The sequence below is a fragment of the Penicillium brevicompactum genome (assembly GCF_028827555.1).
Source record: "Penicillium brevicompactum strain IBT 35665 chromosome Unknown utg000001l_segment0_segment0, whole genome shotgun sequence".
In the NCBI taxonomy this organism is placed as follows: Eukaryota; Fungi; Ascomycota; class Eurotiomycetes; order Eurotiales; family Aspergillaceae; genus Penicillium; species Penicillium brevicompactum.
Genome location: NW_026623203.1, coordinates 5188117 through 5203689, shown reverse-complemented (window position 1 = coordinate 5203689; position 15573 = coordinate 5188117). Strand labels below are relative to the sequence as shown.

General features: G+C 48.6%; 8 protein-coding genes across 8 annotated transcripts; 4 read left to right on the top strand and 4 right to left on the bottom strand.

Moving 5' to 3' along the window:
- Positions 1-67: 67 nt before the first annotated feature.
- N7506_001754 (SDR family NAD(P)-dependent oxidoreductase) lies at positions 68-1000 on the top strand (the record flags this gene model as incomplete). Its single annotated transcript, XM_056951050.1, has 2 exons — positions 68-119; positions 168-1000. The coding sequence occupies 2 exons, from the start codon at positions 68-70 to the stop codon at positions 998-1000; spliced, it is 885 nt and encodes a 294-aa protein (XP_056816965.1).
- Positions 1001-1528: 528 nt separating this feature from the next.
- On the top strand, positions 1529-3504 carry N7506_001753 (amino acid permease; the record flags this gene model as incomplete). The annotated part of the gene is made up of 6 exons (XM_056951049.1): positions 1529-1639; positions 1820-1980; positions 2037-2119; positions 2178-2575; positions 2627-2999; positions 3068-3504. 6 exons carry the CDS (start codon positions 1529-1531, stop codon positions 3502-3504), a joined length of 1563 nt encoding a protein of 520 aa, XP_056816964.1.
- Positions 3505-3827: 323 nt separating this feature from the next.
- On the bottom strand, positions 3828-5530 carry N7506_001752 (uncharacterized protein; the record flags this gene model as incomplete). The annotated part of the gene is made up of 8 exons (XM_056951048.1): positions 3828-4101; positions 4153-4218; positions 4268-4368; positions 4426-4689; positions 4753-5011; positions 5068-5127; positions 5178-5336; positions 5394-5530. 8 exons carry the CDS (start codon positions 5528-5530, stop codon positions 3828-3830), a joined length of 1320 nt encoding a protein of 439 aa, XP_056816963.1.
- A 592-nt stretch (positions 5531-6122) lies between these two features.
- Positions 6123-7547, bottom strand: N7506_001751 (M20 family metallopeptidase; the record flags this gene model as incomplete). The annotated part of the gene is made up of 4 exons (XM_056951047.1): positions 6123-6337; positions 6404-6543; positions 6599-7404; positions 7455-7547. The coding sequence occupies 4 exons, from the start codon at positions 7545-7547 to the stop codon at positions 6123-6125; spliced, it is 1254 nt and encodes a 417-aa protein (XP_056816962.1).
- Positions 7548-8500: 953 nt separating this feature from the next.
- N7506_001750 (uncharacterized protein) lies at positions 8501-9861 on the top strand (the record flags this gene model as incomplete). The annotated part of the gene is made up of 2 exons (XM_056951046.1): positions 8501-9352; positions 9400-9861. The coding sequence occupies 2 exons, from the start codon at positions 8501-8503 to the stop codon at positions 9859-9861; spliced, it is 1314 nt and encodes a 437-aa protein (XP_056816961.1).
- A 915-nt stretch (positions 9862-10776) lies between these two features.
- On the bottom strand, positions 10777-11865 carry N7506_001749 (oxidase ustYa family protein; the record flags this gene model as incomplete). The annotated part of the gene is made up of 5 exons (XM_056951045.1): positions 10777-11018; positions 11081-11180; positions 11236-11366; positions 11428-11559; positions 11622-11865. 5 exons carry the CDS (start codon positions 11863-11865, stop codon positions 10777-10779), a joined length of 849 nt encoding a protein of 282 aa, XP_056816960.1.
- Positions 11866-12728: 863 nt separating this feature from the next.
- Positions 12729-14249, top strand: N7506_001748 (uncharacterized protein; the record flags this gene model as incomplete). Its single annotated transcript, XM_056951044.1, has 1 exon — positions 12729-14249. The coding sequence occupies one exon, from the start codon at positions 12729-12731 to the stop codon at positions 14247-14249; it is 1521 nt and encodes a 506-aa protein (XP_056816959.1).
- Positions 14250-14625: 376 nt separating this feature from the next.
- On the bottom strand, positions 14626-15207 carry N7506_001747 (uncharacterized protein; the record flags this gene model as incomplete). The annotated part of the gene is made up of 1 exon (XM_056951043.1): positions 14626-15207. The coding sequence occupies one exon, from the start codon at positions 15205-15207 to the stop codon at positions 14626-14628; it is 582 nt and encodes a 193-aa protein (XP_056816958.1).
- Between the last annotated feature and the right edge of the window lie 366 nt (positions 15208-15573).

The window sequence follows — 15573 nt, the reverse complement described above, 5'->3', positions numbered from 1 at the left end:
ATTTCCGCATTTCCTTGGACTTCTTATTTCTTTTCATTCGCATCTTCTGCACTCACATTAGCACAACATGTCTCGAGTACTTGAAGGAAAATTCGGCATTGTGACCGGTGGATCGCGAGGTCAGGATCTCCCCCGCACGGAGAAGAGACGGAGTTAACAAGCAGCAGGAATCGGTGAAGCAATTGCACGCAACTTGGCGGCAAAGGGATGCTCATTGCTTCTCAACTTCACCTCTGAGTTTTCCCGTGGACCTACCGAAGCCCTCTGCGCCTCATTGACCTCGACCCATAACATCAAATGCGAGAGCGTGCAAGCCGATCTAAGCAATGCCACCGAGGGCGTCGCGGCGATTCTCGCCGCTGCGAAAGAGAAGTTCACGACCGATGGCAAACTTCAAATTGACATTTTGATCAACAATGCCGGTGTCTCTCAAGATCGCAACCTCAACGACCCCAAGGGTCCCATCGAAGCCGAGCACTTCACCTGGCAATACGCGGTGAACGTCTTGGCCCCACTTCTCCTCACACAAGCTTGCGCCCCCTTCCTCCCCAATGACCGCAGCGGTCGCATCGTCAGCATCTCCAGTGTATCCTCCTCACTCGGATTCGTCGGGCAATCGATCTATGGCGGTACCAAGGCTGCGATCGAGGCTATGACGCGCACTTGGGCCCGTGAGCTCGCTGATCGCGCGACTGTCAATGCCGTTAACCCCGGCCCGGTTGTTGGAGACATGTACTTTGCGACCGGCGACCAGTTCTGGAAGGATATTCAGGGATATCAGGATAACACGCCGATGAGCAAGCTGGACCTTAATGATGAAGAGACTTTGGCTCGCTTGACGGATGAGCAGAAGCGATTGATTCAGGAAAAGATGGGTGGGCGGCGACCGGCATTTACCAGTGAAGTTGCTGGTGTTGTTGGCATGTTGTGTACTCCGGATGGGCTGTGGTGCACTGGCAGTGTGGTCTGCGCCAACGGAGGTATGAAAATGGGACAATAAAAAAAACATAGAGTACGGAGTACCCAAATTCAAGTTTCTCAACCTCAAGTTTCACATGGAAGATATCGCATGAAATCAAAATGAAACGAGCAAACTCGGTCCACGGGGGGGGTGGAAATATGCACTTGCATCCGACGGCCCCCTGATGGCCCCCTAGATTTCACCCCTGCCGGCTCACAACCCAGCCGCATAGAATGTGCACGCTTCGCGATATGATTCGGCTCTCACGCGTAGCCCATGCACCATTTATCCACTGCAATCCATTTGATCGACATTCCGTTTTGCCATTGGATATCGGACCGCAGGCTTCTCCCGCTTCCCAGACAAGCAAGTGCAGCGGAGTGGGTGAGCGCTATGATGATTTGGCCGTGGAAAGATACCGTTGAACCCGAATGATCGGCGTGATACAGCTCATTTTCGTGTCCAGATCAATAGCAGAGCCTCCATTTTCCAATCAATCTTACTATTTCAAGTCCTGTCTTGCCCCGTCTTTCCAACCCCGAGCTCAGTGACTTATCGGACTTCATCATGGCACATGAACCCAAGAATGCCCATTTAACCAACTCTGATCGAGATTCGTCGAGCAGCGAGCGAGATAGACTTTATCTTGAGCGGCTAGGGAAAAAGCCGGTGTTGAAAGTATGCTCTCTGTGTGGTACATCAACTTGTTTATGAGCTGACTTCACTCGTTCTCAAGCGAACATTTGGCGTATGGGCAGTCCTCGGGTTGAGCTGCACGGTTCTTGGGACATGGGAAGGACTGCTTGGGTAAGCAGATAGATCTCTAGTCGACGTGTCGCTTTACTGATTCTTTTCCAGCACTTTTACTACACCACTGGAAAAGTATGGATTCACGCTCCGTTGTGCAAGCTTGAATTGACATGTGCCAGTGGAGGCTCCGCGGGAGCAGTCTATGCTTTCATATTCTCTTGGATCGGTACAGCCTGTTGCTTCTCAGTGTTAGCAGAGCTGGCATCAATGTGAGCTTGTACTCCGTATATCTGCAGAAATGCAGACTCACCGCTGACATTTCAAGGGCACCGACTTCAGGGGGTCAATACCACTGGTGCGCGATGCTCGCACCAAAAGGTTGCATGAGGTTTTTGAGTTACATCACTGGTGCGACAATGACAAAATGTCAAGTCATTTTTCCATCGCAACTAATGCCGTGAAATAGGTTGGCTTGCAGTGATTGGCTGGCAGACTGCATTCACGGCGGCAGCCCACCTGGCCGGAACTGAAATCCAAGGCGTCGCAATCCTCGTTTACAACAATTATCAGGCTAAAAGATGGGAAGGCACATTAGTGATGTGGGCCTCCCTTTTGGTCGGACTGGCTGTGAATCTCAAAGGTGGCAAACTCTTTCCTCGATTGGAGCAAGGTATCTTGGTGGTTCATGTCCTCGGTTGTTTAGCAATTATCATACCGATGGTTGTGCTAGCCGATCATCGATCCGACCAGGAGGTCTTCCGAGAGTTTTTGAACGGTGGGGAATGGCCAACACAAGGTCTTTCTTGGTTTGTCGGGTTATCAGGTTGTGCGTTTTCCTTTGCCGGCGGTGACGCGGTTGTTCATGTGAGTCTTTTCGCGTTCCTATGTCAGTAAAGAACGCTGACTTTTTTTCAGATGGCCGAAGAGATCCACAACGCAGCCGTCATTCTTCCGCGTGCTATCATGCTGAGTGTGCTTATCAATGGTATTCTAGGGTTCAGTATGCTTATTGCTGTTCTCTTTTGCATGGGAAATATCGAAGAGGCTCTAGCCTCTCCAACGGGGTATCCATTTATCGAGATATTCTCACACGCCACGGGATCTATAGCAGGAGCGGCACTCATGTCTACCATTGTACTCATCATCTCTATTTTTGGAGTGATGGGTATTCTTGCCGCCTTGTCACGTCAGATCTGGTCGTTTGCCAGAGACAGGGCAGTCCCGGGGTGGCGATTATGGGTCAAGGTAGGCAGAAAGTTCCTCAAGCTGCCCGTCACATTTTCGCTTGGTCCGTTGACTAAAGATCAAAACAGGTACTGCCATCTACCGGGATGCCTATATACTCAATCCTTTTAGCCACAGCTATCGCATGGCTTCTGTGTCTCATCAACATTGGATCAGACGTTGCGCTTCAGGACATTCTGTCAATGGCAGTGTCTGGCATATACCTGTCTTACCTGATGGTAGGCTCCTTGCTCCTCTATCGTCGTTGCAAGGGTGATATTTTCCAATACAACGATAGCGAGGGAGCAATCAATGTTCCTGGCGCCAAATTAGTTTGGGGCCCATTCCACGTACCCGGGGTCATCGGCACGCTGATCAATGCATATGCTGTTGTGTACATGATTATCGTTGTTTTTTTCAGCTTTTGGCCTCCGCACATCTCACCGACTGTCACGACGATGAACTTTAGCGTTGTGGGGACATTTGGGACTGTTATACTGGCCGTCGCTTATTACCTGATACGTGCCAGACATGTCTATACTGGCCCAGTGTTGGAGACAATGTCTTGATGAAATCAAATGAACTTATCTCATTCTAGCAGCCTGCATGTTCCAGCTTAAATTAAATATAAAAGTAAAAGGAGCCTTGAGACAAACTCAGTACACGTATCTGAATTCACCGTTCTTCAGATCCGTGGTATCAAGCAGATGGGCTTGAGAAGCAGAGTTTTGCTTTTCCCCCTTTCCGTCGCCGTGTCAGCCACACGACCTTTCTCGCGTCTCGCATTCGTCCAGCGTAAAAAGAAAAGAAGTGCAAATCCATCAATGACACACACGACCAAGCAAATAATGATGGCTAAAAATCCGCTCTAAAGTAAGGCAGTGTGAGACCCCTAATTATCGAGAGTGATTGATTGAATGTTCGCACATACCTGATACTTTGGTGCTTCTTCCTCGAAGAAAAGCTGAGGTCCGATGATGTTTCCGGCGCAGTACATAATGAAGTAAATTGCGCTGACAGTGGCTTTCTTCGTAAAACCACCGATGTTAGAGCTGATCATTGCCATTGAGATAGGCATTGCGGCGGAGTAAATCCCCATCAAAAGGAGACCTGCATAACGAGAGCCTACTGAGCCGGTGGCATAGACAAGGGCACTGCCAACAATACTATGGAGCGTTGTTTAGCCTTGACCCACGCTATCATTAACGTGTTCTTACCTGATCACATTGCATCCAACCATAACAAGACACCGAGTGTTGGCAATCTTTGACGAGATGATACCACTAAGCCTTATCAGTGTGCATCACAAAGCAGTTCAATCGAAGAACTTACGAGAGTAGCACGAATATGAACACAATTACACCACCTGGCATACCAAGAAGAAGAGTATGAAAGGTCGAGAACCCGAATCCTTGGAGGACCAATCCATTGAACTGAGTGCGTTAATATGCGGCTATTTGGGTTTGATTCTGTATTCAACATCGACTGACCGTTGTGAAACCACCATTTGGAATGTTTGCAGCCAATATCAAGAGTGCAAGCAGCCAAGTCTTGACATCTATAAATGCCTCCTTGATCTGGGATTTGTCAATGTTCGAATTTTTGAACCCGGTTTGGTTTGCCTTCAGTCGCTCGGCCGCAATGAATTTCTCTTCGTCGGTAAGGAAGCTGGCCGTAGCTGGTGAATCGGGGAGCCGGAATAACATGACCACACCCCACAATAATGTGATGATTCCGAATATGATGAAAAGCCACTGGAGTAGCCAAGTTAATGATTTTCACCCAGAGCAATATTGTGGAATATATCCGCTGCTCACCTGCCACGCTTTGAGACGATCATCAATCTGTAAGATACCAACAGCAATCAAATTTCCAAAAATCAGAGATAGAGAGTTTCCGCAAAACCAAATTCCGTGGCGGAGTGGTTGCTCAGATGTTCTATACCAAAGGGATGTGATCAGAGTGAAGCCCGGGGAGAGACTGGCTTCGGTGCACCCGAGGAAAAATCGCACAACCATCAAGCCTGCAAAATTGGTAGTAGCAGCATGGCATGCCAGAACAATGGACCACAGGATACTAAAAAGTTGGTGAGCAAGTGCAGTAATGATGTAGAAACTGGGTAGGTTACTAACAATACTGTAGAAAGATATTTTCCAAGTGGAAATTTGACCATCAACAATGATGCTGGGTAGCTAGAGGGTGTGAGTTGCAGACAACGTTGGATTTTGGAAGTGGTACACACGAAAAGACCAAGTAGCCGAAGTAGAATATGCTAGACGACCAGTTGTATTGGGTGCCCACTAGATGAAGATCTTCACGAATGCCCATGAGGGCAGCGTAATTCAATGTTTGTTTATCCAGGAAGGCCATCATGTACGCAAACAGCATGATAGGAAGTACCCTGAATAAAAGGGAGAAAATCAGGAAGTGTCCCATCTCTCTTTGTCATGTTACTCACATCAAATCAATCTTCCAGACAAGCCTCTTCTCTGCACTGGGTGAAAATTGATATGAAGACCCCAGCGCTCCAACTTCAATATTCGGAGGATTGAGATCATCAGCGTCATTCTTTTCCTTGATCGACTGAACAGACATCTTGAGCCCGAAAATGAAAAAGGATGTCCGTATACTTAAGGTTGAGGTGTATGTTCTTCTTCAACGTGTCTTGGAGGCCTCATAATACGGTAAAAGCCTTGCTATTTATGAAAACAAAAAAAAAAAAAAAAAAAACAAAAAAAAAAAAAGACTTCACATGCATCTGGACACTATACTTCTGTCTGGTGCCCGAATAAAGCTTTCCCCGCAAATTCATGGGTCTAGATAACAAAGCGCCGAGACACCACCTCATAAGCCTATTCGTTGTTTCGGCAAACTAGTCAGACCTTGGCAATGCGAGAGCTAACATATACCAACTTAATATTTCTTGCGAGATAAGATACAGCGTACCATCGATAAGAAAAAAGCTAGGACTCGGAGGTCAAGGCGATTTTTCTTCCAACACACGAACTTCCGAGGCTCTCACACAGCGTCGTCGACACCTACTTTGCGATTGAATGTCTTTTCTCCAAGGGTTTATATGTAATACAAGGCATAACCTTGGAATGTATGACTGGAGACTTTGGTTTCGATAGGGAGTATTGATTTCAACGTAAATAAACGGACAAAAATGTTCAGTTTGTTCTCGAGGTCAGTTTCCCTCGAAGTTCTTCTTCACGTCCGCGGCAAATTTATCGTCAACAAGAATCTGACATGCTACGACAGCCATACCTGCCGCGCAATACAGTGCTCTTTTATACCCTTCCTCTGATCCAGCGCCCTTGGTGAATTGAGGCGTATGGTTGACTCCATCGGTTGGGATTGTAAAAATTCCGTGGAATCCAGGCACCGCATAGGAAACATTTCCTGGCATGAATTAGCATCGATGTCGTATACTGGCAGTGTGGATAATTAAAAGCTCGAAGAACATACCCATGTCAGTAGAAGCTCCGGCCAAAGTGCTCTTTTGGGTTGAGTTATCCAGCAAAGTATGATGACCCAGGGCGCGCATTACAGAAACGTAGCTTTCGCAAATCGGCATATTGGTTTTCAGGTCATCATATGAGATACCCCTAGCAAATTATGGTTAGTTCTTGGGAAAGGTAATGCTGAATTGTGTAAACGTACCAGTCGAAATCAACCTTGCACCCGGTGGCAGTTGCGGCTGCCTCGAAGCATTTCACAACTTTCTCTGTCAGAGGTTTAAGCGACTTGACGGTTGGCGAACGAATATAGTAGTCCACAGTCGCAGACATTGGGATAATGTTTGGACGATCGCCACCGTTCACAATTACTCCGTGGATCTTCTGGGCTGGGAGGATCTGTTGGCGAAGCATGGAAATGTTAACGTACGCGGAGACCACAGCGTCAAGCGCGTTGATACCCTCCCAAGGAGCAGCTGCGGCGTGCGCTGGTTTTCCAGTAAAAGTAACCTTCACTTTGTCATTGGCAAGGAATCCACCTTCAACGACAGTCGCCATTCCCATCAAGTCGGGGCTCCCCGGCACCATCGGAACCGGGTGTACCATAAGGCAGGCATCTATATCCTTGTACGCTCCTTGCTTGAGCAGACGCACCTTTCCACCGCCAGATTCCTCTGCTGGAGTACCGATGAGACGGAGGGTGAATCCTTTGCCCGATGTATTATGTGATGACTTCATCGCCTCGCACGCAGCAATGAAGGCCGCTATCGAGCTGGTGGCAATGAGGTTGTGACCACATGCATGTCCGATTCCCGGAAGAGCATCATATTCAGCATTGAAGGCTACAACTCTACCCCCGGAGCCATGGGTATATTCAACCTCAAGGGCAGTTTCGAGACCATAAGCTTTGCGGGTGACTGAATATCCTTCATCCTCGAGGCTATCAAAAAGCTCACAAATGTGGTTGTGAGCATCATACTCTGCGTATGCAAGCTCCGGATTAGACCAAATCTAGACCAAAGTCAGCAATTTTCTTTGTGTTTCATCAATATTGATCTGACTTTGTGATTGATATCTTTCAATTGCGAATCATAACGGGCAAGAGCATCCTGCACGCTATCGAGAAAGCGGCTTTGTGATTCGGAAAATTGCATGTTTGAGGCTGTTGCTGATAGTGAAAAGAGAACTTGGCGCTCACAATTTTCCTTTTTATGTATCTTCAGGGCTCTTCCCCAACATCTTCGTCATTATCAGTTGGAGTATACGAGACGAGTAGGCGATTGTGACGATAAAGCACCGGGTTGACCAATCAAATCGGTCCTGTGCGATAAACTCTCGGCAGCGCATAACATTAGCCGACGCGGCCAATCGGCAACGTCCACTCGGCTCCGATTCAAGCTCCGTTTGACCAACAATTTCCCCGCCTCTTTCCCCTCTTATCTCGCAAAGGTTGACTGTTGGGCGTCTTAGTACTTCTAAGCGTCTCCAGACCTCGCCTGCCAGCCGAGACAGATGCGACATTGCAGCGCCTTCGCCTAGGCTAGATGAGCAGACATGCATAAACCGGGGAAGACCCGTTCCAGGACAGGCAAGGATCCGCGCGGCTTCTCCCTTGCATTAACATCCGGGGCTAACAGCGCGTCCAGGTTGCCGAACTTGCCGTATTCGCAAGGTGAAGTGCGACGAGGAAAAGCTGCCTAGTCAAACGCACGAGGAGCCACAATGTAGGCGGTGCGTTTCTGCACGGATTCTCTGCGAGTGGAATGGGGGTCCAATCCCGCGCAGGTCGACGCGTACCTCAGCAAACAAATCTGTCAAGAACTCCCCAAGGGATGATGACAACACTTTGAACCACTCACTTTCTGCAAGGAATACATCTCATCTACAAATTACGTCATACGCGCGCAAATCACCTTCGATTCAAGCGTCACCTCATGTACGGGGCCGGAGCATTCAGGCAGCCAACTCTCTGTCACTGTCAGCATTTGATCGCGAATGCCTCAGCTATCTCCAAGACTCAATCTTGGTCGTAGTACTGGGGAAGCACTGGCCACGGTCAACCGTCTCCTATACCTACCACAAAATAGCGATCAAAGAGCCTATGGTCATGAGCATGATGCTTGCTAGTGCTGCGAGGGAGATCTACCGGGCCAAACTCTATGACATGGAGACTACCCTTGATCTTCTGCCGAACACTGATCAATCAGATATGGACGGCAGGGTGCATTACGGTCGGGCCTTATCAAGTCTGAGGGAGGCTCTCAAACAGGAGGTGAAATCTCCCCAGCAGATTGAGGCCATATTCATCACCCTCTGGTTAATGATAGACTACGAGAATCGCTTTGGCAGTGGTGCATCCGCCATTAATATCCATATTCGGGGAATTGAAACGCTTCTCCACAACCACATTGTTCCTTTGCTTCAGTCCCACTCGCGCCCGGGTGCCATCCTTGACAGCCAGGACCCCTTACAGCGCCCGGAGGCCCACTCAAATCCTACGAGGATCGGTGAATATGCAATTGATTCAGAGGCCGCTACTCTTACTCCACCCTCAGGATCCACACATGGACTTGGTGGCACATGTGTCCCCCTTTACCTTCTTTGGACACTTTATTTCTTTACGCCCGCAGCTCTTTTCTTCGGCTCAGGAACTGCAAAGCTAGACACTGATATTTTTCGATTTTTCTTGAAGTCTGAAACCGGAAATACTGCCCTCAGTCTCCCTGAACTTTATCGGTTGAGTAGGCAGTCCCCCTCACGCTTTTGGGGTGATGGGTATCCTATGTCGTCCCAGCTTGATGATTTGGAGAATCTTCCGGGTTTGACACTCTACCACCGTAGTCATGTGGTTCAGTTCAAAATCACGGAGATGTTCAGACATAGTGCAGGCCCAGATATAGACTTTGGCGAAGGCTCGCCTTACCAAAAGATCGTTAAAGAGATCAACACATTGTCTATTGTGAGTCATCAAGTTTTTTCTAGCCCTTCTTTCACTAACTCATCTAGGAATATGACACTGTCCTAGCATTAGCGAATAGATCCACCTCCTGCGACGTCGCTGGCGACCGTCGCGTGATGGAGACTGTGTTTTGGTCTGCTATTACATTCTACGGCACTATTGTCTATTTCCACCTCTGCTTTGAGGATGCTCTGAACAACCAGCCAGACTTCCAAATAAATCAGCATAACATGATTCCATTGACCACCGCGGTTTCCTTGGTGCTCGACTTGAGTTTGAAGGTGCATCGAAGCCGGCCACGCCTCTTGGTACGGATAACATGGCCATTGTTCATCGCGGGGATTGCAACCTCGGACCGAATCTATCAAGATTGGGTGTCTATTCGATTACGGGAGCTCGGTAGATACGGTCAAAATTACGAACGGATCAGTCGTCGGTTCGATGAAATCAGCCAAGGAGGTCAGTCATATTTTCACGACAAAAGAGGACATTATTACATAGGCACCTAGTCTATGCAGATTCCAGGACATCAATGGATATTAAAACAGCAATAATTCAAAACCTTGAAGACCCTTCCAAAGCTCTTCTCCCAGGGATCTCTCTCTTTGGCACATCTGGGCAGAGCTCACTGAAAGGCTCCAAACCCTGGACATTTCCATCCATGGATCTAGACTCAACGGACATTTTTGGTCTAAGTAGCTATATTAACCGATAAAAGAGCTGTGTACACCTATAAGGCCAAGTGTCCATGGATCCCAAATACAGAGCTTGCTGATGGAAGCATTGTAAACTCCCGAGGTCTCGAGGTCGGTGGTACCCACGGGTGGGAACTTTGGCCCTGGGGAAGCCGCCCAGCGACCTCGGGAATGCCAAACCCGCCCCCCAACCATGGAGGCCTAGAAGGGGACAATCTCGTAACACTGGAACATACCTCTAACCGTGAAACATCAGAACAACTTGAGACTTGCCGGCGATAGTTCCTTTTCTCTCGACCTCGAGCACATCAAAACAAACCACTTTATCTTGAGATGGATATTGATGCTTCCAGGCTCCAGCCTTGGAAATGTTCCCGAGGCCCACGTCCGGGCGGACCACTGCAAATATATTTTCCTACCTGCCAGACCAGGCATCAAATTCAGCAAACACCTGGGCATGCAGCAACAAATGAGGTTGAACCCGTGGACGTTGTGAAAAATCAAGAGTTTACAGTAAGTTAACTTGAAAATTATTGAATTTTTAGACTAAAAATCCGAACGCGCCAGGAATCTGCGGCTGTTAATTTCAAGGCGTGTTTACAACAGAAATGAATTCAAGCCCCGGAGAGGACATGATCCAGGGATCCAGGGATGCAGTCTAGCTGTCACAAGATGGGTGAGTGATATTTTTCAAGACTCTCTAATTCTAAACACCTGGGCATTCCACTCCTAAGGCATCTCATCATAAATTCTATCTCCCTCTGACGGCGGCTCCAAAAAGTCAAGAGGAGGATCTAAAGGCAACTGATTTCCCTCTGCCCACCGACGCACATCTTCGAAATTCTTACACCGGTGTTGAGTGTTGAAGTCAACGTAAGGCTCTGGGTTTTCGGGGTAGATCCAAACTTGACCAAGAACACCAGTATCAACTGTACACATGAGCTCTTGGCGAAGGATGTCGAGACAATGGGCTGACAAGAGAGGCAAACATTAGTGACGGTTTCACTCCTTGAAAAGACAAGATGGAACATACAGACATGCCGGCGGACGATATAATCATCGTTCAGGAATGGACCTTCGCCCTTTGTATGGTAGTAGTCATAGTTGTAATAAAGTGATTGGCGAAGGAGGTTCTTTTCAAGATCAGCACACAAGAATTTGAGCAATATAGTTGGTAGGAATCTTCACCAGGCAGTGGAGGTGATGCAGGCCTTCGACATTCGCTGGGTAACCTCCCCCATATTTCGGGTTGATTTTCACCTGGTCCGAGGCCAGTCCGCTCCTTTCAGCATCTTCAGACGGTATCTTGATGCTGCGATCTTGTAAAAGGGTGGACAAGTCAGCAGAGTCAGACAGGTTGCAACAGAAATGGACACCAACAATTGACTCCTAATGACTCCCATGCTGCGTCTACCTCAGGACCGGCGCTTTGTCGAAATTCGTTTTCCTTGAGGAGCGAGCCATTGAATTGTTGAGGACTGTACTTGATACCAACCTCTTTTGATACGGTTGCTGTATTGTTTTTAAGCGAATGAGTTAAGCAGATCACAACAACGTGAGTGAAGAGGTCTCACAATAATGGGAAGTATGTGCACTACAAAGGCCATCCAGGTCTCCACGCCAGGAAAAGCCAAACAAAGACCCTACCAGGAAGAATAATGTAAGTGCAGTAATATGTGAAAGTGCATTTGCAAATCCTCTGCAGATTTTCGTCGAAGATTCTTCATTGGCACTCCACGGAGTTCCTTCTTCCTCCGCCAGAAGGCGTTCCCCGGACTCATCTTTCGCGGGCTTTGGATCGTATCTGTCGCAAAACATGATGGTATGAGGTGTGAGAATGAAAGCTAACAGGAATATTTGGCATGGGACAAGGAGACAATTTCGATCGAAGTGGCGTCCAGCACCAGGCCTAGTCTCGCTGCCCCCTACGCTTCTGACCGCAACTTCGATTGCCAATGTTGCCCAGCTTCAGCCTTCGAGCTGTGCCAAAGGCCAACGTAATCAATTCAATGTATGCACTGCATGTCTCACGCGTTTAGCAAGACCATGCGCACCGAGGCGTGGTGCACAGACGTATGAGATATCCCCAAGGGATATCACAACATGCGAAACAAAGACAGACAATTGAATGGTGTCAATGTATGTTTTGTGATGCCAACCATGCTTGCTGGAGTTCGGATGATTTTCGTGGAATGTGGTTAACCCCCTTGGGGCCGAGATCTACGCGTTTCCTGCAGCTCCATGCGAGGTTCATCATGCAATCATTGAAAACTCTCCACTGAAACTGAGCGACATTCAATATTACTGACTAACGCATTAGAATCCCCAGTGATCACCACGCGTCCGATCGCTTATCCCCCGCAAGGCACTGCAGTTCTCGACCACACGTTTGCACGTCGTCCCTTGCAGCGATGGCGACTCAGCATCAACACACCGCAAAATCACGCGAACCGAGATCAGACAATGTCGTCAATGGTGTCTTGAGCTCAGGATGAGTAGCTCTAAGCTACGTAATCTTGAAGCTCAAAGCTCGCTCTACTCGAATATAAATACAGGTCGACAATCCGGTGTTCGATTCTTCAAACCAGACAACTCCTGAGAGCTTTGAATTCAAAGAGCTCTCTCAAAAACACCAAGACACACGGGCTCCTTTGAAAACATTCAAATTTGCCTCTTTCAACATGCGTTACACCGTGATCAACGGCCTTCTTCTTTTGGCCGTCTCCCCTCTGGCCGCCCTCGCCCTCCCGGTTGACCCCAACGACCAGACCGGTCAATGGGATCCCAGTGGTCAATACCGCAAGGGTCACTGGCAGAATGGCCAGTTCATTGCGAACAACGGCGACAACCGCTACAACCAGAATGGCCAAACCAACCAGAACGGTTACGTTGACCGCAACGGCCAGTGGCGTGAGAACAACCAAAACGGCCAGTACAACGAGAATGGCCGACAGAACCAGAACGGTCAGTGGAACCGTCGAGCCGTCGTAGCCCAGCCTCTCAACCCGGAGACTGTGCGCAACAACGGCGCTACACTGGTCCCCGGCCTCAAGGCTCGTACCTGGCCCAACGACCAAAACAACCAGAATGGTTGGACCGATGCCAATGGAAAGTGGCACCCAAACAACCAGAACGATCAGAATGGTTGGACTGATGCCAATGGCCAATGGCATGCCAACAACCAAAACGGATGGACTGATGCCAACGGCCAGTGGCACGCAAACCAGAAGCGCGAAGTGGCTGCCAAGGATCAAAATGGTTGGACCGATGCCAACGGACAATGGCACCCCAATAACAACCAGGACCAGAATGGCTGGACTGACGCAAATGGTCAATGGCACGCAAACAACAACCAGAACGGATGGACCGACGCCAACGGCCAGTGGCACGCAAACAACCAGAATGGATGGACTGATGCCAACGGCCAATGGCACGCAAACCAGAAGCGCGAAGTTACTTCCAAGGACCAGAACGGCTGGACTGATGCCAACGGCCAATGGCACCCCAACAACAACCAGAATGGCTGGACTGACGCCAACGGCCAATGGCACCCCAACAACAACCAGAACGGATGGACTGACGCCAAAGGCCAATGGCACCCCAACAACAACCAGAATGGCTGGACTGACGCCAATGGCCAATGGCACGCAAACCAGAAGCGTGAGGTAGCCTCCAAGGACCAGAACGGCTGGACTGATGCCAACGGTCAGTGGCACCCCAACAACCAGAATGATCAGAATGGCTGGACCGACGCCAACGGCCAGTGGCACCCCAACAACCAGAACAACCAGAACGGCTGGACTGACGCCAACGGCCAATGGCACGCAAATCAGAAGCGCGAGGTAGCATCCAAGACAGTCGAGCGCCGCAGCTGGCGCGACGCTGGCCGGGACCAGGACAACCACAAGAACGGCTACAACAACGATGAGAACAACCGCAACAACTGGAACAACAACCAGAACCAGAATGACAACAACCGCAACCACGGAATTGCCCCCAGCTCTAGCGTTATTCCTCGCAACTGGCCCGCCGACAACAACAACAACGTCAACAACCCCCAGATTACCCCCAGCTCCCAGAACAACAAGTACCAGAGCTACGGAAACTACAAGAACTACGGCTCTTACCAGAACTACCCGGCCAACCCCCAGGACCAGAACCAGGACAAGAACATCAAGGCCAACGCTGGTCAGCAGGAGTAAATGCTGCTTGACCTAATAGCCGAGCTCTGCTACTGAACCACGAGCTCTATGGATGATTTGATTTCATTTGATTTTTTTGGGATTTTCGTTCTGTTTATGAAAGAAACGCATGATTTGCATGAGACACGAACTGAATACGCTCTTTAATGATTTTTGGCTTACGAAATTTTTGATGACTGTTAATGCGAGAAAATGAAGGCCAAAGATATAGCAGAATTGAGTTTTTATATGGGTTTCACTCTTTCTGGTGCCACTGGCTGGTCTTAAATTAGCTGCTTGGATAACATCCGATCAATTTCCAGGCCCTATAACCCCCCGAAAACAGAATACTCGACGACTCAACAAAACAGGATTGTCAAAGGGAGAACCACAGGCTCTAGGGTAGGAATTCTTCATCGATATCCTTGATAATCTGCTCGAGGTGCTCCGCAGCCTTGACAGCAAGAGATGGATCAGCCTTCACCTCGAACGCCAGACTATCCAGAGCATATTCCATTAGTACGGAAACCTGCTCAACCTCTGCCTCACCGGTTTGCGAGAAGAGCCATTCGCAGGGTAACTTGCGAGCTAGATCACATCCCGGTGTTTCCTCGGCCATTGCAATCGCTACTTGTCCGATCAGGGCGATTTGCTTGGAAAGCTCGAGTAGCGCCTTGTGAACGCTTTTGATTCGCTCGTTGCCTTGCTTCTTTGGGTCATTTCGAAGGATGTCAGCTTGGGTTTTCAGACCGATCTTGAATTCGAAGCATTCGCCTTCGTAGAGTTCTTCCCAGGATGTGTTGTCGATGAGCTTGGTGAATATCTTTTGAAGACGTTCATACTTGTCAGTTTCATATTCTGAGATCTCACGGGGGCTTTTCTGGTTTTTGAAGCGAAGGAAGTCGATCGTGCGAACGAGAATGTCGATGGGGGTGGTGAATTCGGCGAGGAATTGAGCGTAGATAGTGTTGAGAAACATTTTGTTGTGAATTTGTTGTGTATTGCAGGAGTTTGGTATTGAACTAGTCAAAATAGTTTAATAGTTGAATGTAAGGAGACAATTTGATGGCAAACAGAGAGATATTTAAGCACCTCAGATTACAACCTGATAGAATGGTCAAGCTCGGTTCGCAAAGAAAGACTTTGATGAACTATCGCAAAGCTGACTTGAGCTGAGACAAAGAGTAGTGACAAAGGCAATCGAGCATAGTCACCATGAACTAACAAAGAAGTGACAAAGGGATTGCTGACATTGATTTTCACTGGACCTTCAGAATAAAGCTCGAGATATTCGTTCAATTTGGAGATCTGGTCTGCCGGAGGGCATGTTATGCATGCAGATTGA